Source organism: Aotus nancymaae, unplaced genomic scaffold (genome assembly GCF_030222135.1).
Source record: "Aotus nancymaae isolate 86718 unplaced genomic scaffold, 86718_ANA_hifiasm-v0.15.2.pri h1tg000033l, whole genome shotgun sequence".
In the NCBI taxonomy this organism is placed as follows: Eukaryota; Metazoa; Chordata; class Mammalia; order Primates; family Aotidae; genus Aotus; species Aotus nancymaae.
The window spans coordinates 22,334,977-22,361,418 of record NW_026988447.1 but is presented as its reverse complement, the minus strand read 5'-3'; the positions used below and the strand labels follow the sequence as shown (position 1 = coordinate 22,361,418).

The following is a 26,442-nucleotide window of genomic DNA, read 5'->3' as shown; positions in this document are numbered from 1 at the left end:
TTGATGATGTTAAAGACAGAAGGGAGAATAGTTGAGACATTCTTATGGACTGTCTTCTAGTATACAAATGGTCTTAGCTAGGTAAATACGTATATTGTGATTGCTGGTTGGCATAAGGGTCCATTTGAGACGATGAATTTCAAGGGAGTCTAGTCAGCAGGTTTTGTGGGGTTTTTTCCCTACCCATTTTCAGTTCTGTGTTTGAAGGTGAAGAGCTGAATTTAACGAAGATGGTGATTGAGGGTATTTTAGCTGGGTAAGAAGGGAAATAAAAATACCAAGAGCTGAGGGACAGTGGAAATATGATAGAAGCAAGAGATAGTGAAAGGTTTGGAGAATGGGAGAATCGGGATTGTTGGGTTGTTGTGTAGTAGGGGGTGAACTGAAAAGATAGGAGTGGTGGTTGGAGAATATAGTGTTTGAAAGTGTGATTATAGAGGGATTGCAGTTACCGGTAATGATAAGGTCTAGGATATAACCAGAAAAATGAATGGCTAGATAGATAAAAATGAATGGTAGAATAGAAGGCAAGGTGTTGGAGGAGAGCGGTTAATGATGGGAGGTTCATCTGTTATCATATTGAAATCACCAAGAACTATGTCAGGAGTTGTAGAAGAGTATGTGAAAGTTAGCAGAGGGATGAAATCTTCAAAGAATGAAAGGGAGTGATCTGATGGTCAGTACTAACTAAAGCATTTAGATAGTTGACATGCAAAACTTTTTAGGGAGGAGGGAAAGATAATAGTCTAGGACTGTATTGAGGAGCAAGATGTCTAATCCCCCTCCAAGCCTAATTATATTGATGGATGTGAAAAAGACTTAAGATGCCTACAAGGGGAAGCAGTGTATCACAAAAAAAAAGAAAAATCAGGATTGAGTATCACAATCAGAAAAAGCCAACATGATATCTTTCTAAATGGACAGTCTTGGCTTCAGATTCATTCATTATATATTGGAATAAACGAGTATTAATGCATTTTTTGGAATACTTTAATCACCATTTTAAGGAAATTAATTTCTGAACCACTAAACCCAATATTGTAAAAGATTTTTAACTTCACTTTGATCTTAATGCTATGTAGTTGATTAAACTGGAATATCAACACTTATAAAAGATTTAAAAGTGAGCATAGTATATACATATAGTTACTTGTCTCCTTTTAATTTCATTGCTATTATAATTATTTCACATCTCTATCAGTGTCATTATAGTCAGATGCACACAACATGAAATAATGCTTAGTTTAGGGGAAGGGCTTGTAGAATTTCCCCATCCTCCTTACACTTTTTCAGTTTTCCTGGCTATTAATACTTCTTTTTCCATTGGAGCTGTAGGTTTGCTTTGTCTGAGTTGGTTTGTTTCTTGGAGACAGGGTCTCACTCTCATCCAGGCTGGAGTGCAGTGGCGTGATCTTGGCTCACTGTAACCTCTGCCACCTAAACTCAGGTGATCCTCCCACCTCAGCCTCTGGAATAGCTGGGACCACAGGTGCACACCACCACATGCCTAGGGTTCTTTTGTTTGTTTTTTCTCATGAGATTGAATTAAATTATATAAATTCAGGAAGGGTTGAAATCTGTCATATTGACTGTTCTTATCAAAACTGAGATAGCATGTTATTTGTTCAGGTCATTTATGTCATTCGATGTTGTTTTAAAGTTTTCCTGTGTGTATAGCTTGTTAAGTATATTCCTAGATATTTTCTTTTTGTTGCTATTGTAAATGGCATTTTTTTATTTTCTTAAATAAATCTTCTGATTAAGGCATATATGTAAAATTTGATATTCCCAACCTTATTAGATTATAGATTATTTTACAATTTTTACTATTGTTAAAAGTTATTTTGTTTTGCAGATAATTATTTCATCTCTATATAATGACCATTTATGTCTTCCTGTCTTTCATGCATGTGAATTAGTTCTCTTAACTAATTACATTAAATTTGTTAATTTTTCTTTAATAGAAGAGCTGGATATTCTTTCACACAGTTATGGCAGATAAATTAACAAGAATTGCTATTGTCAACCATGACAAATGTAAACCTAAGAAATGTCGACAGGAATGCAAAAAGAGTTGTCCTGTAGTTCGAATGGGTAAGCTGTTCTGTGGATCATTTAAGCATGAAAGAAGTAACTGGTTTGATAGTTCTTTATGGGCATTAGCATATACTTTGTGTTCACCATTAGTTTCATAAAACTGTGAAGGCAAGAAAACCAGTTTTTTCTAAATTCCTTTTATTGGATCCTATTTTTAAAAGAAAGACCAAATCATAAAATAATACATCAGTATTAAAAAGTATATTGGATGTGAACTCAAAGCAGAGTTCAGCTTACTGATCTTGAATTCTACAAAGACCTATAATTAATAGGGGAAGAGTTACAATAAACTTTGACAGGAGTCTCATATTTAAAAAACAAGAACAAAGAGCTCAATAAGAATGACTGTTCATAAGGTTTAGCTATATTTTGAAGATCAGATAAACTTCCAACAATTCAGTTGAAAAATTACTGGTAATCTTTAAGGGTTTTGTTAAGTAATTGTAAATGTACTAGTGAAGCGTAGACTTACTGAATCTTAGAAGAAACTTTAGTTCTCATCTGTTATTGTCTCCTTTGCTATTCAGAAATTCTGTTATCCCTAATAACATGTTTAATTTTACCTGTATATTAGATGACTGCATATCTTTTTGGAGTTTTACTGATCTAGCTACAATTGTTCATTCTTTACATGGTTTGCCTTACCGTTTTCAAGGCTTATTTTGTTTTATGAATTTAAAATTTAGGTTAGCTTAAAAATAAAAGTATTTCAGGATTTGCCACATTTTTACTGGCATATTTTCTTCACCAGTAGTAAATTAAATAAAATAAATAGATATTAAAGTCATTTCTCTGTTGCCTAACCAGAATATTCATATAAATGATTAGAACTCTGTCCCCAAAAAGCACTGATTTAAGGGATTATCTCAAATGTATTTCCTTGTGTGGCCTTGGTTTTTGAAAATATACTTCTGTATGGAAATTTAGAACCAGCATTGCTTAAATAACAGTGTTCAGAAAATTAGAAGATCAGGGGAAATGGCTTAACTGTATCTTTTACTTTACCTAGGAAAATTATGCATAGAAGTTACACCCCAAAGCAAAATAGCATGGATTTCTGAAACTCTTTGTATTGGTTGTGGTATCTGTATTAAGGTAAGTAATTTGTTTACTGGATCAAATTTGTAGCCTAAAACTGAAATCTGAAAATTCTGGATACTATGCTATAAAATGAGGCAAAATATAAAGCAGATGAATAAAGAACATAAATTTAAGAAAGTAGTATTCTAATATCAGTGATATTGCTTTTTTAAATTAAACCACCTTTTTAAAAGTTATTCTTGCATACTCAATTTGATAAAGCCATTTCCAACCAAAATTTCTCTTTTTTCACTTTTTTTTTTTTGAGACGGAGTTTCGCTCTTGTTACCCAGGCTGGAGTGCAATGGCGCGATCTCGGCTCACCGCAACCTCCGCCTCCTGGGTTCAAGCAATTCTCCTACCTCAGCCTCCCGAGTAGCTGGGACTATAGGCTGTGCCACCATGCCCAGCTAATTTTTTTTTTTTGTATTTTTAGTAGAGACAAGGTTTCACCATGTTGACCAGGATGGTCTCGATCTCTTGACCTCGTGATCCACCTGCCTCGGCCTCCGAAAGTGCTGGGATTACAGGCGTGAGCCACCGCGCCCGGCTTGTTTCACTTTTTTACAAGGACATTACCATCACATTATGTTTCTTTCAAGTCCATATTAAATATTAAATTCACATCTTTTAAATAGAAATGCACACAGCCAAAAATTTTAAACTTTAACCTAATTCTTAAGTTTTTCTTCTGCTGTATTACACATGCTTCTGTTGAATTTTTCCCAATAGTATGATATAATACTTAAAATAGCTCAATTATTAGTAGTTTTTGTTGCCTTGAATAGTTTGATGAGGCTTTTGACGCGCAAATGGTGAATTTCTAACTTTAGTTCGTAAAAGGAATTTAGGAGCTAATATGTAACATACTTAATTTAGATCTTTCTATTTGTAGATTTTATAAAAAGGAGCTTCACCAGAGTTCACATATCATACCGTTGCTCAAATAAATCATCTGTATATTTCATGTTGGTTTCTAAATCCTTGTTTAAGTATCCAGAAAGATTTCATGGATACCTGAAGACATTGCACTTGCTTTGAAAATAAAAACAGGAAGCATTCCTTCCAGCAAATATTTACTAATCTCCTATTAAATGCCTGCCTTTATCCTGGGCACTAGGAATCTGGTTTTGAGTGATATAGCATCTATTTTATTTTCTTTCTTTGCTGCTATAAGAAAATTAGATTTTAAAATTTGAATGTACACTTGAGTGGCTGAAAACATACTAATGAGATGATTCTCTTTGAAGCTGGGAAAGTAATGTATAATTCCTGAACACTAAGATATTATAATGCACCTCATATATGAACAGTGGATATTTTTTTCCTTGTAGAATTAAAGAAGTTCGAATCACTTGCAGCATGTAAGCATTTTATGTACATTTATGAAAAGTGGATAATTGTACTCCACTGGTAAAAAGATAAAATTTGTAAGAATTATAAAATATAATTTGTAAAATTATATAAATTTAATTATAAATTATTAAAAATATATATTTTATATAAAATTCTTTTATATTATAATGTATAAAATATAATTATAAAATTATATAAGCTATAAAAATATGCTTTGTAAAAACTTAATAGTTTTGGTTAGAGGGTGGAAATTACTTTATTAGAAAACAAGAGTAGTTCTCTATTTTATAACATATAAAATGGAAATTCCACCGGGCGCAGCAGCTTACGCCTGTAATCCTAGCACTTACGGAGGCCGAGGCAGGCAGATCACAAAGTCAGGAGTTCAAGACCAGCCTGGCCAAGATGGTGAAACCCCGTCTCTACTAAAAATACAAAAATTAACTGGACCTGATGGTGGGCGCCTGTAGTCCCAGCTACTCAGGAGACCGAGGCAGGAGAATTGCTTGAACCTGGGAGGCAGAGGTTGCAGTGAGCCAGGATCGCGCCACTGCACTCCAGCCTGGGCTACAGAGCAACACTCTGTGTAAAAAAAAAAAAAAAGGAAATTCCCTGGAATCTCTAAACACAGAAACTTTGAATTGGTCCCCTGAGCTCACTGAACATGTCTGCTGAGCATATCTCTAATAATATGACATTTTAATCTTTGGATGTACCTCTGTAGTTGTCTGTAGTTATGAAAAATTTTTCTAGCCACATTACCATTCTTAAATGACCTTCCTGTTTTTGCCATTCTTGTTCCTTGGACTTTTCATTTGATTATCACCTGATAGTCAAATGTTGTTTGAATAAGCTTATGTGTTTTTTTGTTTGTTTGTTTGTTTTTAATGTGAATTGACTCCAAGAATGCAAGTATGTTTTTCATATAGGATAGATAAAGGTCATAATGGAAAGGCATTAATCCCTGGTCTGTGCAAATATGCAAGCCATTGGTGGGTTGGAAATAACCAAAAAAATATAAGATCCATGACCACAGAGGGCTTTACAAGGTAGAATAGAAATCATACAAGGGCAGGATTAATTGAAAGTAACAGAGGAAGAACATCTGTTTAGGAAAGAATATGAAGTCATATATTCGATGATTAGCCTTCCCTTATCTAATACGTTTAAAAAAAAATCAAATGGAAAACCTCAAGTTCTACAAGGTTTTTAATGAGTATTAAGCACTCTTTAAATATAAAGGATTATGGCCGTCACTAAAGGGAATATTGAGTTACAGTTGATCCTTGAAATCACAGATTCAAACTGTGCAGATCTACATATATGTGGATTTTTTTTCCCCAACCAAACGCAGATTGGAAATAGAATATTTGCAGGATTGGACGCAAAACCCATTTTAGAAAGGGCTGACTCTCTTGTACTCATGTTCTGCAGGACTGACTACAGGACTTGAGTATGTGCCACTTTGGTTATACTTGGGAGTTCTAGAATGACTTTCCCCGCATATACTGAGAGAGAACTATAATTGATATGATTCTAATGTTCGTGGAACTTTTATTTTTAAGTAAATAGTAAAAGGAAATAAAACCACATTTTACATCTTTATGAAACTCCTCATGTTTAGAAGATTGCTTATAAAATATTTAATCTGTTTTAGTCGTGTATATATGTCTGCAAATTAATACAAAAATTCTTTACTTTAAATAACAGAAATGCCCCTTTGGCGCCTTATCAATTGTCAATTTACCAAGCAACTTAGAAAAAGAAACCACACATCGATATTGTGCCAATGCCTTCAAACTTCACAGGTATATTTTCACATCAAGATTCCTCTTCTGTCAAGTTAAAAGTAAAATCCTTTTGGGATTTTAAGAGAAATGCAAAAAGAGGGGAGAGATGCTATTAACCAGTTGCTAAAGGAAAATACAATACTATAACATCATGCAGAATCATACTGTATATGTCTGTGGTTCATTCTGGCTAACATTAGAATTATCTGTGGGACTTTTTAAAGCTGCTAATGCCCAGGTTTCAGCCCAGTTTAATTACGTCATAGGGTCTGGACCTTAGTATATTGAAAAAGTCCCAGGTGATTCTCATATACAACTGGGACTGAGAGTCACTTTTTTTGTTCCTAGTACCCTTATCCCCAAAATAACTTTTAAGAGAACTTGCCTTTGATTTTGTTTAACCTTTAAAGATCTACAGAGGATATCACTTTAAATTTGGACATGTATTGTTAAGTCACAAATAAATCCTTAGTTTGGGATTTTTATCTGCTGAACACTAATACTTTGAATCTAGGAGTCTAGATTTTACTAATAAAAAGTTATTTCTCAACCTGCCAGCTTTAAGGGGCCTACTGCAGCAAGGAGAATGAAGTGGAATATTTCTGGTTGATGTGGCACTTCTCTCCTTGTAAGTAAATGGCAGGCCAGAAAAGAAAGACATTGTGAGGATGCACTTGCTATGTAATTTTGTACCAAAGCATTTTCTTATATATTAAAACTGAGCCTTATATGTAAAAAAGAAATATTACTTTAGAATGGACTTTGAAAACTGAATAAATACAACTTGGAGTAATGTCATTTGTGGATGCATTTCTAACAATTAACAGTGTAAGTTAATCTTGGCTGTTTCTTTTCTAATAGCCAGTAATATCTGGCATATGTTTCTTAGCTTATTAATGGATGTGTGTGAAGTGCAAGTTCATTAAAATATATCATTCCGATGTTATGTGACTTTTTCTTTGTAAGTCGGAGTTGTTTTATTATTTTTGTATACTTGTAACAGGTTGCCTATCCCTCGTCCAGGTGAAGTTTTGGGATTAGTTGGAACTAATGGTATTGGAAAGTCAACCGCTTTAAAAATTTTAGCAGGAAAACAAAAGCCAAACCTTGGAAAGTACGATGTATGTATTATCACTTTGTAAAAATTAATAGCATGAGTCAGTTTTATGAGATTGAGGGGATGATATGCGTATTTTTAAAATACTCTTATTTTCAAGGTTATTTGTGGAAATAATAGTGAGAAATGTATAAATAAAGTTCTTTTGTAGTTTTAAACTAAAAATCTGTTAATGTTACTTAACTGAAAATTCTGAGTTGTTAAGCCTTGATTTAAAGCAGAATTCTGTTTAATTCTGCTATATTACATGTTTCTATTTAATTTGTCCCAATAATGTAATGTTTAAAATACCTCAATTAGTTTTTGTTTCAGTGATTAGTTTGATTAGGCTTTTGATTCATGAATGGTAAATTTCCAACTTAAGTACATAAAGAAATTCAGGAGCCACTGTGTAATGTTCTTAAGTTAGATATTTTTATTTGTAGATATAATAAAACAGAGCTTTACCAGAGTAGGGATGTTACCCTATTAATTGTTCAAATAAATCATATGTGTATTTCACATTTCGTTTCTGAATCCTTGGTTAAATATCCAGAAAGATTTCTTGGATACCTAAAAATATTTTTACTTATTTTGGAAATACGAGCAGGAAATATTCCTTCCAGCTTAACCTCTTATTAGATGCCTGCCTATGTCCTAGGTGCTGGGAATCTGGTTTTGAGTAACATAGTATCTGTTCTGTTTTCTTTCTTTGCTGCTATAGGGAAATGAGACTTTTGTTAATTAAGTTCACCTCCAATCTTAAGTTAAAAGCCATAAGTATTCTGTTTGCATATATATTCTATTTCATATAGCATTCATCTTCTTTGTCATTGTATTATTAATTTAAATTCACATGACTTTGTAATTTTTTTTTTTAAGGATCCTCCCGACTGGCAAGAGATTTTGACTTATTTCCGTGGATCTGAATTACAGAATTACTTTACCAAGATTCTAGAAGATGACCTAAAAGCCATCATCAAACCTCAATATGTAGACCAGATTCCTAAGGCTGCAAAGGTCAGTTTTTTATAGAGGGAACTTAATGGATATTGGCAGAAGTATAAAAGATATATCAAAATAAACTTGTTTTACTTTGTGATTCTTTTTAATATTGAAAGAAAATAGTGGTAACTATTTTTGGTTTATTGTGTCAGGGGACAGTGGGATCTATTTTGGACCGAAAAGATGAGACAAAGACACAGGCAATTGTATGTCAGCAGCTTGGTAAGTGTTTATTTTGTGGGGATTTTGTTTTGTTTTGTTTTGTTTGTTTGTTTTTTTGAGACAGAGTTTCGCTCTTGTCACCCAGGGTGGAGTGCAATGGCATGATCTGGGCTCACCGCAATCTCTGCCTCCTGGGTTCAAGCGATTCTCCTTCCTCAGTCTCCCGAGTAGCTCGGATTACAGGCGTGAGCCACCACGGCTGGCTGTTTTGTGTATATATTTTAATAGGCCCCAAACTTAAGTGATGAAAGCATGCATCTTTATGTAGATTACTGAAATAAATGGAAAAATCTCTAGTAATTGTTATATTTACTTTAAACAATTTTCAACTGAAATAGTATTCAAACTTCAAATGATGACATGCAGTATACGTTTTAACTAGAAGAGGTGAAATACAATTTATGACATTGAGCACAATGCCTCTGTGTTCTTTATAGATTTAACCCACCTAAAAGAACGAAATGTTGAAGATCTTTCAGGAGGAGAGTTGCAGAGATTTGCTTGTGCTGTCGTTTGCATACAGAAAGCTGATATGTAGGTTACTTTATAATTTTTGTTTATCTTCATTTGTATTGTAGAGTTTTTAGTTGTAATGCTGCTCATAGAGAAATGGTTTTGAGAGAAATTCATAGAAGTGTTGTCTAAGGCCCTAATTTTGAGGTACGATGTTGAAGCAGTTGTATATCCACTACCCACTTTCACTGTTGTATTCACAGGGGAAAATATTTATTTAGATAGTTTATAACTGATAGGTGCCAGAACTCTTTATATAAAGTCAGTTGTTCATTATTTAAGCCCTCTTTTTATGTGAAAAGATTTTAAGACTTAAGCTCTGCAGCCAGGTTAGCAAGCTTTTTAAATAACCTGAAGCAAAACGTGAAGTCTTTTAAATCATCCTAGATAACTATGGCATGCCATATGAGAGGGAGTAGAGGAAAGTTTCCTTCCTACATTTAATGTCTCTCCTCCCTGATATTTATTGCTTATTTTTCCACATTTCTACCCTGTTGCCTGGTGTAGGCTAGCTCTTCTCGACAAAGTATTCTATGAATTCTTGCAATACCCTCCAAAAAAACTATGCTTAAATGCAGCTGACTTAAGAGAACAGCTCTCCAAACTACTTGAGACTATATCAGAATACTTTTCATGAGGAGTTACCAATTTGTCAATTAGCCTAACCTGGTAGACCCTCACCAAACTTGTTGTGAAGTCTTTCTGTAAGTTTTTCCTTATACTTCTGAACAGAATACAGAAAGTTTTACCATTACAGCTAGACTCTTCATTACTATTGGAGATTTTTGTTGTGGTTAAATCAAAAGCTGTTGATGCTACAGTGCTTTAAAATAATATGCAAGGTAGAATGTCTTGGGTTTCAAAATTATTATATTTGCTTTTTTTTTATTTTTTATTTTTCACAGTTTCATGTTTGATGAGCCTTCTAGTTACTTAGATGTCAAGCAGCGTTTAAAGGCTGCTATTACTATACGATCTCTAATAAATCCAGACAGGTAAGTAGAGATCTGGCATATTACTGTGTTGTTTTGTTTAGAATCTTGCTGGGCAAAAGGAAAGAAAATTTATCATAATCTCTGGTAGTATTCAAAACTAATCATATAACCATGATTATAGGGTGCTTTTGTAGTTTGTGGAGTTTTCAAATTCATGATGTCATTTGATCCTCATGATAATCTTATGAGAATCTTTATATGATATTCCTATTTGCAGATGAAGAATTTGGTCAAAATTCTAGTTGTTTGTTCCAGGTTACAAATTTACTGTATGACAAAGCTGTGACCAGACCCCAGGGGTTTTTTCTATACAGCATTTTCTGTATTATACTGCCTCTTCTTACTTAATAGTTTAATAAACATCCTTTTAAATACATGGCTCATCTTGCAAGAAAGCGAGAGAAATCTCAAATGATTGAAAACCGAAGTATTAGAACTATAGAGGAGTGATAAGACCATATGTTGATGGTCTCTGTAATAGGTCTTGGGTTTTAACATCCACTCTCGGGCAAGAAGCAAGGTCTAGTATTGGATTTTCACACATAAAATGCCAGGACCCAAAGGACTGCTTTCTCACTAAAAGGGAAAATTAAAAACTTGTCTATCGTTGCATGGAAATGTCAAGAAAGCATATATCTGTCATTCACTGAGCTCACTGGAAGTGGAGGGATGGCTCCCTTTCAAATCTCTATTCATGGTCTAGCAGCTTCCCTGGCTTTGGAATTAAATTTATATAACCAGTGGAATCTATGAATCCTTCAAAATGAGAAAGTAGTATTTTTAAGGAATCTGGAACTTTTATTTTATGGTACATAGCAGAAGGAACGAACCTATATGCTCTCAACCCTGGTTGCACAGGATTCCTGTAAGTAATGCTTCATGAGCACGAGCTCAAATCTGTAAATTATAAAATTTATAAATTAGAGGAGGAAACAGTCTACAAATCAGCAGATATTATATGGCAGCAGGATTCAAGAACTTTAGGTAACATTCTAAAGGAGGCTATTCAATAATATTCAAAATAAAATATTTAAATAAAAGGATTCAGAACCCTAAGGATATAATGCTAACCAAAAAAAAGCAACAGGTAGATGTTCAGAATCCCAAACAAATCTAGAAATTAAAAGCATAGTGGCATTACAAATTCACTGGACATGTTGGATGGGTTAGGGACAGCAGAAAAGTGAATTAGAAACCTGATCGGAGGACGTTACTAGAACACAGCAGAGAGAGAATAAATTTAAAATGTGGAAGGAAGGTTCAGAAACATGGAGAATGTAATGCGGAAACTGTTTACATATATCATAAGAGTCTGAAAAGTAAAGCCATGAAAGGATTATGGCTGAGAATTGTTCAAAATCGATATAAAATTCAATTCCTTAGATTCAAGGAGCACAAGTTCTGCAGAGACTAAATAATCCATGTAGATACTTTGAAGTGAAACTTAGAATATCAGTGATAAAGAGACAGTCTTATTTGAGCCAAATAGAAGCCATAATTTTTACTTCATACATAGGCCTGAGCATTATGATAGGCTCCTTGGGGAATGCAAGTGTAAAAATGTAGTCCCAGTATTCATGGACTTTGCAATGTGGTGAAGAAAAATACACACTGTAGTAAAGAAAAGCATGCATATACCATGGTCTTAAAAGGAATATACAAAGTCAGGTCACTAGTTCTTAACCCAAGTCACTTTTTATAAAAAGGTTTTTTTTAACAAAAAATAAAAATAAATTAAAAAAAAATTTTTTTTTAAATTAAAAAAAAGTTGTTTTTTTTAATTGTACTTTAGGTTCTAGGATACATGTGCAGATAATACAGGATTGCTACATAGGTACACACATGGCAATGTGGTTTGCTGCCTCCATCCCCCTGTCGCCTATATCTGGTGACATGTTATCCTTCCCTGACCTTCCCACACCCTGCAGTCCCTCCCTTGGCGCCCCCTCAACAGACTCCTGTGTTTGATACTCCCCTCCCTGTGTCCATGTGTTCTCATTGTTCATCACTCGCCTATGAGTGAGAACATGCGGTGTTAGATTTTGTATTCTTGTGTCAGTTTGCTGAGAATTATGGTTTCCAAATTCATCCATGTCCCTACAAAGGACACAAACTCATGATTTTTTCATACCTGCATACTATTCTGTGCTACATATGTGCCACATTTTCCTTGTGTAGTCTATCATCGATGGGCATTTGGGTTGGTTCCAGGTCTTTGCTATTGTAAACAGTGCCACAGTGAACATATGTGTGCATGTGTCTTTATAATAGAATGATTTATAATCCTTTGGATATATATCCAGTAATGGGATTGCTGAGTCAAATGGAATTTCTATTTCTAGGTCCTTGAGGAATCGCCACAGTGTCTTCCACAGTGGTTGAACTAGTTTACACTCCCACCAACACTGTAAGAGTGTTCCTATTTCTCCACATCCTCTCCAGCATCTGTTGTCTCCGGATTTTTTAAGGATCACCATTCTAAGTGGCATGAGATGGTATCTCAATGTGGTTTTGATTTGCATTTTTCTAATAATCAGTGATGATGAGCATTTTTTCATGTTTGTTGGCCTCATATATGTCTTCTTTTCAAAGGTGTCTGCTCATATTCTTCTCCCACTTTTGAGTGGGTTTGTTTGTTTGTTTTTTCCTTGTAAATCTGTTTTAGTTCTTTGTAGATTCTGGATATCAGCCCTTTGTCAGATGGGTAGATTGCAAAAATTTTTTCCCATTCTGTTGGTTGCTGGTTCATGCTAATGATTGTTTCTTTTGCTGTACAGAAGCTCTGGAGTTCAGTTAGGTCCCATGTGTCTGTTTTGGCTTTTGTTGCCAGTGCTTTTGGTGTTTTAATCATGAAGTCTTTGCCTATGCCTATGTCCTGAATGGTTTTGCCTAGGTTTTCTTCTAGGGTTTTTATGGTGTTAGGTCTTAGGTTTAAGTCTTTAATCCATCTTGAGTTAATTTTAGTGTAAGGTGTCAGGCATGGGTCCAGTTTCTGCTTTCTACACATGACTAGCCAGTTTTCCCAACACCATTTATTAAACAGGGAATCCTTTCCCCATTGCTTGTTTTTGTGAGGTTTGTCAAAGATCAGACTGTTGTAGATGTGTGGTGTTGCCTCCAGGGCCTCTGTTCTGTTCCACTGGTCTATATCTTTGTTTTGGTACCAGTGCCATGCTGTTTTGATTACTGTAGCCTTGTAGTATAGATTGAAGTCAGGTAGTGTGATGCCTCTGGCTTTGTTCTTTTTTCTTAGAATTGTCTTGGCTATATGGGCTCTCTTTTGGTTCCATATTAAGTTTAAGGTGGTTTTTTCCAATTCTGTGAAGAAGGTCATTGGTAGCTTTATGGGGATAGCGTTGAATCTGTAAATTACTTTGGGCAGTATGGCCATTTTCACGATATTGATTCTTCCTAACCATGAGCATGGAATATTTCTCCATCTGTTTGTGTTCTCTATTATTTCGTTGAGCAGTGGTTTGTAGTTCTCCCTGAAGAGGTCCTTTACATCCTTTGTTAGTTGTATTCCTAGGTATTTTATTATCTTTGTAGCAGTTGTAAATGATAGTTTGCTCATGATTTGGCTCTCTGTCTGTTATTGGTGTATAGAAATGCTTGTGATTTCTGCACATTGATTTTGTATCCTGAGACTTTGCTGAAGTTGCTTTCAGTTTCAGGAGATTTTGAGCTGAGACAATGGGGTCTTCTAAATATACAATCATGTCGTCTGCAAATAAAGACAATTTGACTTCCTGTTTTCCTAATTTAATACGCTTTTTTTTTTTCTTGCCTAATTGCTCTGGCTAGAACTTCCAATACTCTATTGAATAGGGGTAGGTGAGAGCAGGCATCCTTATCTAGTGCCAGATTTCAAAGGGAATGCTTCCAGTTTTTGCCCATTCAGTATGATATTGGCTGTAGGTTTGTCATAAATAGCTTCTATTGTTTTGAGATACGTTCCTTCGATACCTAGTTTATTGAGAGTTTTTAGCATAAAGTGCTGTTGAATTTTGTCGAAGGCCTTCTCTGTATCTAATAAGATAATCATGTGGTCTTTGTCTTTGGTTCTGTTTATGTGGTGGATTACATTTATAGACTTGTGTATGTTGAACCAGCCTTGCATCCCCAGGATGAAGCCTACTTGATCGTGATGGATAAGCTTTTTGATGTGCTGTTGCAATCAGTTTGCCAGTATTTTATTGAAGATATTTTACTGAAGCCCTTGTTATTGGTCTATTCAAGGTTTCAACTTCTTCCTGGTTTAGGCTTACGAGGGTGCAAGTGTCCAGGAATGTATCCATTTCTTCCAGCTTACTGGTTTATGTGCATAGAGTTTTTTGTAGTAATCTCTGATCGTAGTTTGTATTTCTGTGGAATCAATGGTGATATCCCCTTTATCATTTTTTATTGCATCTATTTGATTCTTCTCTCTTTTCTTTTTTATTAAGCTGGCTAGTGGTCTATTTTGTTGATCTTTTCAAAAAAACCAGCTCCTAGATTTATTGATTTTTTTGAAGGGTTTTTTGTGTCTCTGTCTCCTTCAGTTCTGCTCTGATCTTAGTTATTTCTGGTCTTCTCCTAGCTTTTTAATTTTTTTGATCTTGCTCCTCTAGCTCTTTCAATTTTGATGATAGGGTGTTAATATTAGATCTTTCCTTGCTTCTCATGTGGGCATTTATTGCTATAAATTTCCCTCTAGACACTGCTTTAAATGTGTCCCAGAGATTCTGATACCTTATGTCTTCGTTCTCGTTGATTTCAAAGAACATCTTTATTTCTTCCTTTGTTTCATTGTTTATCCATTTGACGTTCAGGAGCCAGTTGTTCAGTTTCTATGAAGCTGTGCGGTTCTGAGTTAGTTTCTTAATTCTGAGTTCTAATTTGATTGCCCTGTGGTCTGAGAGACTGTTATGATTTCCGTTCTTTTGCATTTGCTGAGAGGTGATTTACTTCCAATTATGTGGTCAATTTTAGAGTAGGTGCAATGCAGTGCTGAGAACAATGTATATTCTGTGGATTTGGGGTGGAGTTTTCTGTAGATGTCTGTTAGGTCTGCTTCGTCCAAATCTGAGTTCAAGTCCTGATATCCTTGTTAATTTTCTGTCTCATCAATCTGTCTGATATTGACAGTGGAGTGTTAAAGTCTCCTACTATTATTGTGTGGGAGTGAAGTCTCTTTGTAGGTCGTTAAGAACTTGCTTTATGTACCTGGGTGCTCCTGTATTGGGTACGTATATATTTAGTATCATTAGCTCTTCTTGATGCATTGATCCTTTTACAATTATGTAATGCCCTTCTTTGTTTCTTTTGATCTTTGTTGGTTTGAAGTCCATTTTATCAGAGACTAGGATTGCAACTCCTGCTTTTTTTGCTCTCCATTTGCTCGATAAATCTTCCTCCAGCCCTTTATTTTGAGCCTATGTGTGTCCTTGCATGTTAGATGGGTTTCCTGAATACAGCACACCAATGGGTTTTGACTTTTTATCCAATTTGCCTGTCTGTGTCTTTTGATTGGGGCATTTAGCCCATTTACATTTAAGGGTAATATTGTTATGTGTGAATTTGATCCTGCCATTTTGATGCTAGCTGGATGTTTTTCCTGTTAGTTGACACATTTTTTTCATTGTGTCAATTGTCTTTACCATTTGGTATATTTTTGGAGTGGCTGGTACTGGTTGTTCCTTTCCTTGTTTAGTGCTTCTTTCAGGAGCTCTTGTAAGGCGGACCTGGTGGTGACGAAATCTCTCAGCAATTGCTTGTCCATAAAGGATTTTCTTTCTCCTTCGCTTATGAAGCTTAGTTTGGCTGGATATGAAATTCTGGGTTGAAAGTTCTTTTCTTTAAGGATGTTGAATGTTGGCCCCCACTCTCTTCTGGCTTGTAGGGTTTCTGCCGAGATATCCACTGTGAGTCTGATGGGCTTCCCTTTGTGGGTAACCCAACCTTTCTCTCTGGCTTCCCTTAGCATTTTTTCCTTCATTTCAACCCTGGTGACTCTGACGATTATGTGCCTTGGGGTTACTCTTCTTGAGGAATATCTTTGTGGTGTTCTCTGTATTTCCTGGACTTGAATGATGGCCTGATAAAAAGTATTTTTATACTCCCTTATTATCCTAAAATGGAATTCATAGATAATATTTACCTTCACATATAACTTTAAAGATTTCAAATAATGTCCTAACAATAATAAAAAGGAAAACTAAAAGGAAATACTAGTTTACAGTCAGTATTTCATTGTGTATCTGTTTAGACACATCACTAGAAAACAAGGCATCAGGTACTTGTATCCACTTACAGTGAATAAATTTAAAATTAAAACATCAGTAGCTATTTTGTATAGTTAAAATAGGAAAGTGAAATAAATAAATGTAGATGGACCTCAAGAAAAAAAAAAAACTAGTAAGGAAAAGTAATACTACCCAAGACTTTCCCATATTATAAGAAAGATTACAATAACCTTAATTGTAATAGGGATAACATGTTAAGAGAGATTGGAATGACAACATAGAGAAGATAAGACATTTCACAAATGGGCTGGTCTTATTTATAGGTATAAGGTTAAGATCTCTATGTAGTGATAGATTGATGATAAAGAGTCGTAGGAAGTATAGCTCCATTCTGAAATTCTGTGTCAAGGCATACATTCAGTCTTTGATTCCACAAAAAGCTTTTAGAGATCATATCGTTGGATAAACAATGAATAATAGAGGATGCATTGGACAAAAGAATAGAAATTTAAGTAGTTTTATAGAGTTTGATCTCAGAACATTATCAGTAAGACTGAAGACTAAGAGGTAGCCCCAAATTAACTGTGGGGTATGCATTTTTTACAACATAGATTTCTTACTATGCTACAGATCTTCTCAACTTTTTGGAAAACAGAATGACTGACCTAAATCATTTTTATATTTTGGACTTCTGTCTCCATAAATTCCATTTGTAGGTCAGAGTGAGGGGCAGGAAGTTTGACCTTTTTTTTCTTCTTTTCAAAGCAAATGAAAAGCCACTACATAATATAATGCTTCCTCACACTGGCTCTTTAAGGACACATAGGATTTTAAGAGTAGAGAAGTATTCCATGTAATGGATTAGTGCCAAGAAAGACACCGATGCAAGATGAATATCACCAGCTCACCTGGGTGATTTGCCGTTTTTATTGATACTACCACCATTGTGGTAGAAAACATTTCCTCTTAGTTTTCCCTTTTCATCTTAGACCTGCTGTTATTTTCCATTCTTTTTTTTTTTTTTTGCCAGATTACTCCTTCTGAAATGTTTTCTCATTTCATTCCCCTATTCTAGAATTGTGCCGTAGCTTTAAACATACATCCTTATTTAAATTTTAATTGAAATTAAAATTTTATTTCATTAAACTAGTTACATTCAACTTATGGCTAGTAGCCACTATATGCAACAACATAGCGATAGAACGTTTTAATAATTGTAGAAAGTTCTGAACAGTGCTATTTCAGAACCGACCATCTTCCTCATTGCCAGTTAATTCAGTTCATATTCTTCATTTTGTTCATCAACAACTTTATTAGGTATCTGTTTAGTATATAGTGTAAGACTAAAGATCGTAGAGGTGCTAAAATGTATTAAGAGTCTCCATTAAGATGTTTATGAGCAAGTTATAGCAGTAATCAAAAATAAAGTCTAAATGTCAGTCCAAATACTTGTTACAGTATTCAAGAATGAGGGGGTAAGCTCATTTACATATTAGGAAAAGTATTTCCATAGCAAATGGGATTTGAGATGGACCTTAAAGGGTTAAGTGGAATTTTACCAGGTTAAGGTATAGGCAGGAAACTATTTAGTTCTTAGACACAGAGAAGAAGTAGAGAAGTGGTTTCTCTGAGGAAAAAAAGATGCATTTTTCAGTGTTTCCTGTGTATTAAGTAATAGACAGTAGCTAAAGTTTTAGAAAGTGTTGAAAGTCTAATTAATGAAAGTTACTAATTTGATTTGGAATTGAGACCCACATCAGGGGACCTAAAGAAAATGAGATACGAAAGAAATATGAGGGATTGAACTAGAATTTAGGCAAAGAAGGAAAAGGATGAAACTGAAACTTAAGACATTGTTAAGAAATTCATAGACTTTAACAGTTTAAACAAAATATCAGTGGAAATAAAATGTCATTTTTGTAATTCCATTAATACAAATCTGGAGAATTTTTATGTGTGTAGGAAGCTGATATATCAAGTTGACATTTGAGATGTCTAAGGACTTTTTTTAACATGTTGAATTATGTTGGAATGGCAATAAAGTGCTATGTAAAAACTTCATGACTGTTACTTCGTTAATAGCTTCTATTGCAGCCAATACTGTATCACTTCATTCAAATCATATCCCGTTCTCATTCATAAAGTGCTCCAGTACCCACTAACCTATTTTCTTTCTGCTGTTCACTGATTTAATTATCTGTGGAGCATATTTTGCCGTGTAATCTTTTTTGTTACCATTTCATACCCATTCCTTGTCTTCCCCAGCTAAATCAAAATGTCTCAAGATCTTTGTGCATCCCTCCCCTACTACAGCTAGCATGGGATGGGACAGATGCAGGGCTTAATATATAAATTGAGTAGCATAATACTAAACAGTTTAGGCTACATCTGAATTAAATCTGTTATAATTGTTTTTATTTTGTAACACTTATTTCAAAATACATTATTAGCAAAATGCTTTTAATTCATGTATCAATAAACTTATAAATTGGCTGTTTTTTTCCTTCCTAAAGTTCAGGAAAACATTTTTAAATATGAGAATTAATAATGAGCCTTACTAAAGAAAATGTTTTATGGCTTTTGCTTCATATGTCTTTATGCTTAATTTTTATTAGATATATCTATTTTTCTGAAATTTACAACTGCATCAAAAATAGTTACAAAAGAGTTTTAACTAATTATATATGTTATGTTCAGTTTAAAAATAAAAATCTGTTTTGATTTTCAGATATATCATTGTGGTAGAACATGATCTGAGTGTTTTAGACTATCTCTCCGACTTCATCTGCTGTTTATATGGTGTACCAAGCGCCTATGGAGTTGTCACTATGCCTTTTAGTGTAAGAGAAGGTAACTTGAAAAACTTTTTTTTCCACTTATGGTGTATTCTCTTCTATACTAATGCTCATAAACTACATTATTGATATTAAGTAGTTTTACATTGCTCTAATATCATCTAAAACTCTAGTTTCTTGGCATTTAATCACTGAGCAGAATGTATAAAGTTATATTGTTAGTTGTTATACAAAATATATTTTCATTTTGAAGCATTTTCTCCTGGCGGCTGGGTAGAAATGCAGTGTTACTTTTGTTGGGGGTTAGGAAGCTACAGTAAAAGTCTTTTGTATTTTGTATTTTGGCTTCTGCAGTATTACTGTAGAATTTGTCATTTTCAAATTATCTTTGACAGGCCAATATCAGTCATGAAATCTTAAAATGCTTTCAGTGTTCATCTTGTTTAAAATTTATCTGTAATGTGTATCCTATGTTTTTGGAACTAAGACTATCGAAAAGCCTAATAAGATAGTTTAGGAAGTATACTGAAATTTTCATTTAGTCTTTGTTCTTTCAAGAAAATGAGATTCTGTGGCATCTTCCTTCCATGTCTCTTCATTACCTGTGCAATTTAAGCAAAAGTAGAAACTAGCCTACCACTAAGTGGCTCCTAAAACAAGTACCAATATATTCTCCACCTTCCATATCTTTTTCCTTTTTTTCTTCCCTATTTTCCTTTTACTGCTTCCTTACTTGTGTTTTACTTTATATTTTTTCTCTCCAGCTGTCTTAAACTGACAATTCAGAACACTAAAAGGGCTATTTACTCAGGAAAAAAATACCATATCCTAGAAGAAAAATTCATGTAGCCTGTAGTTCCCTAAGTGGTGGCAGGTTTCTTGGTTTCTTTTTTCTTTTTTTTTTTTTTTAATCTTGGAAGAATCTTTTTTACACCTAAAAACTCTTTTGGAAAATTAAATTTATTTTGCATTATAATGCTTTTCATAAAAAGATGATGGGAGTGTTTATAATTATTAAAAGTATATAAATATTAAGATGTGGGGAAGAAATTGTTATAACTTATCTACTTATACATTTGAGATGGATGCATGCTTTACAGAAAAATTTGCAGTTACCTAGTTATTTTTTGCCAGTAGTCTTAAGAGATGATATCAGAATGAATTTATTAATGTTTTATTCTTATCAATTAACAAATATGTATTGAGTACCTTAAGCTACACCGTATAGTAATCTTTGAATCAAGTTGATAAAGATTATGGGTACCTGACAGTCATTCTTCACAACTCCAGTTACAAATGTCATGTCTAAAGGCTATGCCATTCAATAAATGGTACCCAGTAAGATTTTTAATGTGCTTCATCTGATAAAACAACTTAGGAACTTTTCTGTGTTCCTTTAATATATTGAAATCAGTGCAGCATGCTTAAAAGCTTTCTACAAACTATAAAGGTGATTATAGTTTGAAATCATTTTTGAATTGACAAGACTGACTTGCTGTGTTTTTTTTAAAACTAAGTCACTTAGTTCTTTGAGGCTTTATTTTCCAAAATAATAAGTTAAGTATTTGGACTAAGTGGCTGCTAAGGTTCCTTTGAGTTTATGCTTTTATGTAATTTTTTAGTTTAATTTTTTAACTTTATATGTTTTAGATAGTTTAAGATGAAAAAACATGCTGATATTGACAAAATAAATATAATCTGTTCATTTGTTCTGTCAGCAAGATGTATTGAACACCTATGTTCTAGGCTGAGGATACAGGCTGCATGATGTGTCTCTCAATTCCAAATAAAATGAATAACATCAAGAACTTCCAAATTTCAGCTTTCTCTTCCTTCACGTAAATATAGGAAACACTAAAATATGGATCATTTGTTGCTTCTCAAATACACTTTTCAGTGTGTCTGCAATTATAGATCTTAAAATTTTATTACTAAGGGTTTCTTGTATACAATGTTGGTTTGTTATTAAAATCTGTTCAGATAATGGTGGTTATCTTTATACAGTGAAGCCATTAAAAAATGTTAGCTAAAGTTAGCTCATATTCAATTTCATATGAAATTACAAGGTTAATTTGAAAAAAAAAAATTCAGTAAATTATAACCTCAAAATGTGTGCTTATCTCTCATGTGAAGTTGAGTATTCATAACAAATTGTATATTTAAAAATTTATCCTCCAAATTTTTATATCAATATTATATCTGTCTGAAAATATATTATTACATATATGTCATTTTTGCCTTAAAGCAAAAAGGACATCATGTGCTCTATTTTGCATAAAACCTGATGGAAAAAATAATTGCAGGATAATTAAAAGATGTACTTCATGTCGTTGAGGGGACATGCATATATATTCAACAATTATTTAAACGTAATAGATTTTTTAAAAGTTACTTCTTTATATGCAGATGAACATGTTAGCAAAAATCCACAGAAATTTGAAGTATACAGTCTGTAGATTGCTCCCAGGAGACCTTAGGATTTTGGCTCTAATGATTTCTTCTTCTTGATAATTTTCTTCCCAACAGGCATAAACATTTTTTTGGATGGCTATGTTCCAACAGAAAACTTGAGATTCAGAGATGCATCACTTGTTTTTAAAGTGGCTGAGACAGCAAATGAAGAAGAAGTTAAAAAGATGTGTATGTATAAATATCCAGGAATGAAGAAAAAAATGGGAGAGTTTGAGCTAGCAATTGTAGCTGGAGAGTTTACAGATTCTGAAATCATGGTCATGCTGGGGGAAAATGGTAAGTTTTTCTCTTATGTGATAAGTAAAGGTCTTTTGTTTATTTGGTAAATTAGTTTTAACTATTTTGTGGAAAATTTTCAATCATATGTTATAGGGCTAGAAGCTGAGTTTTATTTAAACCTATACATTTCTCAGTGTACCTCTACATTTTTTTTGGCATTGTGTAATTGAGTTTCACTATAATTCAATCAAGTTAATATTTCTTATTTTGTTTTATAACCTCTAGTGAAAATAAGGTATTCTTTTTCAGCTGGTTTTTTACATGTAAATTAATAAGGCAATTATTAATCTTATATATTGACTAAGAAAGAATAAATAGTGATTCAGAAACAATCTAGCTTTAAAAAATTTTTTCTCATACACTTCAATGTGGAACATTTCTTATTTCAAATTCAGGGCAGTCTACCTTTGTAAATAATTAAATTACTAGCATATATTTAATAATAAATTGTCATAAGTATAGCAGCTAGGATGAATTTGACTACTAAATATGTTATATTGCCTTTATGATTTAAAAACTATTTAAATTGTAATCTTACAGCTTATAAAACTATAGAAGATAAATTTTGTATAAATATTGTTACAATGTATCAGTCTTTAGATAATGGGAATTTTGAATTGAGTTGCAATTTAAATATTTTATATAAACAAACTTTACAATTTATCTTTCATAAATCAGTCTGTACTGTCTTAATAAATTGTATGCCTTGATAATTTAGCTAAATAAATCTTTTCAAACTATGGCAGGATTTAAAGTTTATAGACATACCATTTATTAAAATGGTCATTATAAGCTTTGACTAGTCTTTATTCCTCTTAATGTAGAATGACACTTCAGAGGTGAATCACAAAAGATTAAGTATTGTTCTATATAACCTTCAGAATTCAATAATGTCAGTGTATATTTTTAAAACAAATTTCTCAGTTAAAACCAACTAGGACATAGTGATTTACTCTAAATGTCAAGCATCTTTCAGGTCAAATTGTCATATGTTGTGTTGCCAGGAACGGGTAAAACGACATTTATCAGAATGCTTGCAGGAAGACTTAAACCTGATGAAGGAGGTACAGTTGTAATTGTTGAATCTTTTTACTCTTTTCTACACAGTAAACTTTAAAGATCTGGGCAGTTTTTAGTGTCTTATATATTTCATTATTTTGCAGGAGAAGTACCAGTTCTAAATGTCAGTTATAAGCCACAGAAAATTAGTCCCAAATCAACTGTGAGTTATTATTTTAATATGGTTACTAAAGAAAATTTTGTATATATGCCTATAGCTTTCATTTTTACTATATTAAAATTTTCTCCAAATTAGATTCTATACAATTTTATTGATAGTTGCTAACAACGGTATTAAGAGTCCAGTCCTTGATTCATATCCACTGCTAAGAAAATGCTTTAAAGATGTTTGTCATCTTTATGCAAAATAAATCTTTTAAAATGTAACGTATTTTGTGCTGCAAAATGACACCAGCAAGAAAGTGAAAAGACTACCCATAAGATGGGAGAAACATTTGCACATAATATATCCAATAAAGGACTTGTATCCAGCATAGATAAAGAAAGGACTGTTATAATTAAAAATGAGCAAATGTTTTTTCCCAGGAAAAGGACATTTTTCCAAAGAAGATATACAAAAGGCCAATAAACAAATGAAAAGATGTTCAGCATCACTAATCATTAGGGAATTGTAATTCAAAAAAAACACAGTGAGACACCACATTATCCCTACTCAAATGACTCAAAAAAAACAATGACTAGTATTAGTGAGGATGTGAAGATATTGGAACTTTGTACATTGCTGGTGGTAAGGTAAAATGGTAGAGCCACTTCAAAAAAACAGTTGGACAGTTGCATAAACAATTAGACATAGAGTTGCCATAAGAACCAGCACTTTGACTCCTATCTCAACGCAAAAATTTCCACACAAAGTCATTATAGCAACATTATTTGTAATAGCCAAAAGGTGGAAACAACCCAAATATCCCATCAGGTGATGAATGGATAAACACAGTATTATATACTTATAAATCTTAAAAGTTATTCTGCGATAAAAAGAATTGAAATACTCATAAATGCTACAGTATGGATAAACCTTGAAAACACTAAAGTTAACCTCCTTTGATTTCTGTAGGTATTGTGATGAACTCCTTAACTATAATATCTACATTCAGTACCTCAACATTCAATTTATGTTTTGTCTACTTGGCTTACCTTACCATAAAAGTTTTATCATTGATACTCTCTATAAGCTTAGCTTTAAATTCTAAAATTTAGCCTTATCCTGAAACAGCAAGGAGAAGCCATCTTAGGATTCATCCCTAGCGCATTATCGTGCATTTTGTGTTCTCTCTCACTAATGGCCTAAGGTTGCTTGATACCCACTTTGACCTTTGGAATTTTTACTCTCAAATGATTTTTCCCCTGAAACATTCATCATTTTTTTATTACTTTCTAATTTTAAGATTATCGTTGCAGGGGCTGTGGAGTGAAAAAAAAAAAATTACTGTTGTAGGCTGGGCATGGCACCTCACACATTTTAATTCCAGCACTTTGGGAGGCCGAGGCAGGGTCATTTGAGCCCAAGAGTTTAAGATTTAAGACAAGCCTGGTCAAATAGTGAGATCTCACCTCTATAAAAACTTAAAAATTATTCCAGCATGGTGGCGCATGCCTGTAGTTACAAATCCTCTGGAGGCTGAGGTGGGAGGATCACTTGAGCTTGGGAGGTTGAGGCTGCAGCGAGCTGTGATCATGCCACTGCACACCTGAGCAATGGAGCAAGACCTTATCTCAGAAAAAAAAAATCAGTTTTACTTGTTGGACATGATGGGTTTTGAATAGAAAATCTCAAAACATGTCATAAATGGTGGATACACATTGATATCTGTTGGTGGCAAATTGATATGCTTTTACTCTGAAGCTTAACTTTGTCGAGATTCATAAATAGAAGAGTTCTGTAGTGAAATTTTATCATTTTTAAATACTTTTTTCTATTAAAAACAGGGAAGTGTTCGGCAGTTACTACATGAAAAGATAAGAGATGCTTATACTCATCCACAGTTTGTGACTGATGTAATGAAGCCTCTGCAAATTGAAAACATTATCGATCAAGAGGTACTTTAACATAATTTTTAGATTTTTTTATTTTGAATTTTGGAAGCCTTTACATGGTTTGCTAAACTCCTCCAATTAGGTGCAGACATTATCTGGTGGTGAACTACAGCGAGTAGCTTTAGCCCTTTGTTTGGGCAAACCTGCTGATGTCTATTTAATTGATGAACCATCTGCATATTTGGATTCTGAGCAAAGACTGATGGCAGCTCGAGTTGTCAAACGGTAAGTGTCTTGCTCATAGCAGTATTTTGGTTATGTGTACCGTCCTACAAGTGTGCTTAATATAACACTGTAATGTTTTATGATATAAAGCTATAAGATTTCAAAATCGTTGTGTTTTAGTTTCATACTCCATGCAAAAAAGACAGCCTTTGTTGTGGAACATGACTTCATCATGGCCACCTATCTAGCGGATCGCGTCATCGTTTTTGATGGTGTTCCATCTAAGAATACAGTTGCAAACAGGTAAAATTACTTTTTAATATCTTCAAAGTAATTCATTTTAAATTTTCCCATAAATAATAAAGTCACTCACTTTAATTTTTAAAAAATAAAAGAGCCCGAAATTCTACATCTGATTCTGTGACTTCTGAGATCATTGGTATTGGGGACTGGATGGGACTATATAAAAGAGTAGTTTTCAGGCTGTGGTGTAAAATCTCTCACCAGGAAGATAAGCATAAAAAGCTGTGGGCCCCTCACCTTTTCTTTCAGCTTAACTTTTGTTTGCTTTATTATTTGAATTTCCCAAAAAAGATTGATAATTATTGATTTCATACATGATAGAAAAAGAAAACAAGATGTAAAGAGGTTACATGATCGGCCCAACTTACACTGTCAGTGATTGAGCTCATAGTGGGTCCCAAATATCTGGTACTGATCTACAGCAGAGTTAAAATGAATGGTTTTACCTTTTTCCTTTTTTCTTATGATTTTTCCTTGTTAGCTTGATTAGGAGAACTTGCAATATAGAGAAGCCTAACATTCAGGTCAGGTTATGAAAAATTCATTTTACCTTTATTGCTAAAGCCTATATTATTAGACTGAACAAAATGAAATTACTGGTATTCATTTTTCACCTATAAAAACAGCAGTTTCATGGGGTTTCAGCATGTTTTCTGGTATTAGAAAGCAAGGAATGGAGTTGCCATTTTAATAATTCATCTAAGAGATTTCCTGAATTCCTTTTTTTTTTTTTAATGTATCAATTGAGAATTACATATTTCTTGAAGAGCTAGGGAAATTTCTTAGCATATATGATGTTTATTTGTTCATCTAATGATATCCCACAAAATTTTAAAATGTTTCACATGTATGTTGTGATTTGGTGTGATTTAAGAACTAGCTTGGGTAAAAACAATGAAGCATAGAAATTTAGAAAGGGGTTATTACTGAAAACCA

The 26,442-nt window shown here is 33.5% G+C and overlaps 1 protein-coding gene across 1 annotated transcript in view; it reads left to right on the top strand.

Moving 5' to 3' along the window:
* ABCE1 (ATP binding cassette subfamily E member 1) overlaps nt 1-26,442 on the top strand; it is a 32,714-nt gene that overhangs the window by 1,930 nt on the left and 4,342 nt on the right. The window contains exons 2-16 of the mRNA XM_012453991.3: nt 1,965-2,094; nt 3,107-3,192; nt 6,244-6,341; nt 7,327-7,444; nt 8,302-8,439; nt 8,577-8,646; nt 9,084-9,180; nt 10,065-10,154; nt 19,107-19,228; nt 21,700-21,921; nt 22,929-22,988; nt 23,088-23,146; nt 24,931-25,041; nt 25,121-25,263; nt 25,384-25,506. Coding sequence (XP_012309414.1) covers nt 1,992-2,094; nt 3,107-3,192; nt 6,244-6,341; nt 7,327-7,444; nt 8,302-8,439; nt 8,577-8,646; nt 9,084-9,180; nt 10,065-10,154; nt 19,107-19,228; nt 21,700-21,921; nt 22,929-22,988; nt 23,088-23,146; nt 24,931-25,041; nt 25,121-25,263; nt 25,384-25,506 — 1,640 coding nt within the window. The 5' untranslated portion in view covers nt 1,965-1,991. The remainder of the gene's footprint in view (nt 1-1,964; nt 2,095-3,106; nt 3,193-6,243; nt 6,342-7,326; nt 7,445-8,301; nt 8,440-8,576; nt 8,647-9,083; nt 9,181-10,064; nt 10,155-19,106; nt 19,229-21,699; nt 21,922-22,928; nt 22,989-23,087; nt 23,147-24,930; nt 25,042-25,120; nt 25,264-25,383; nt 25,507-26,442) is intronic.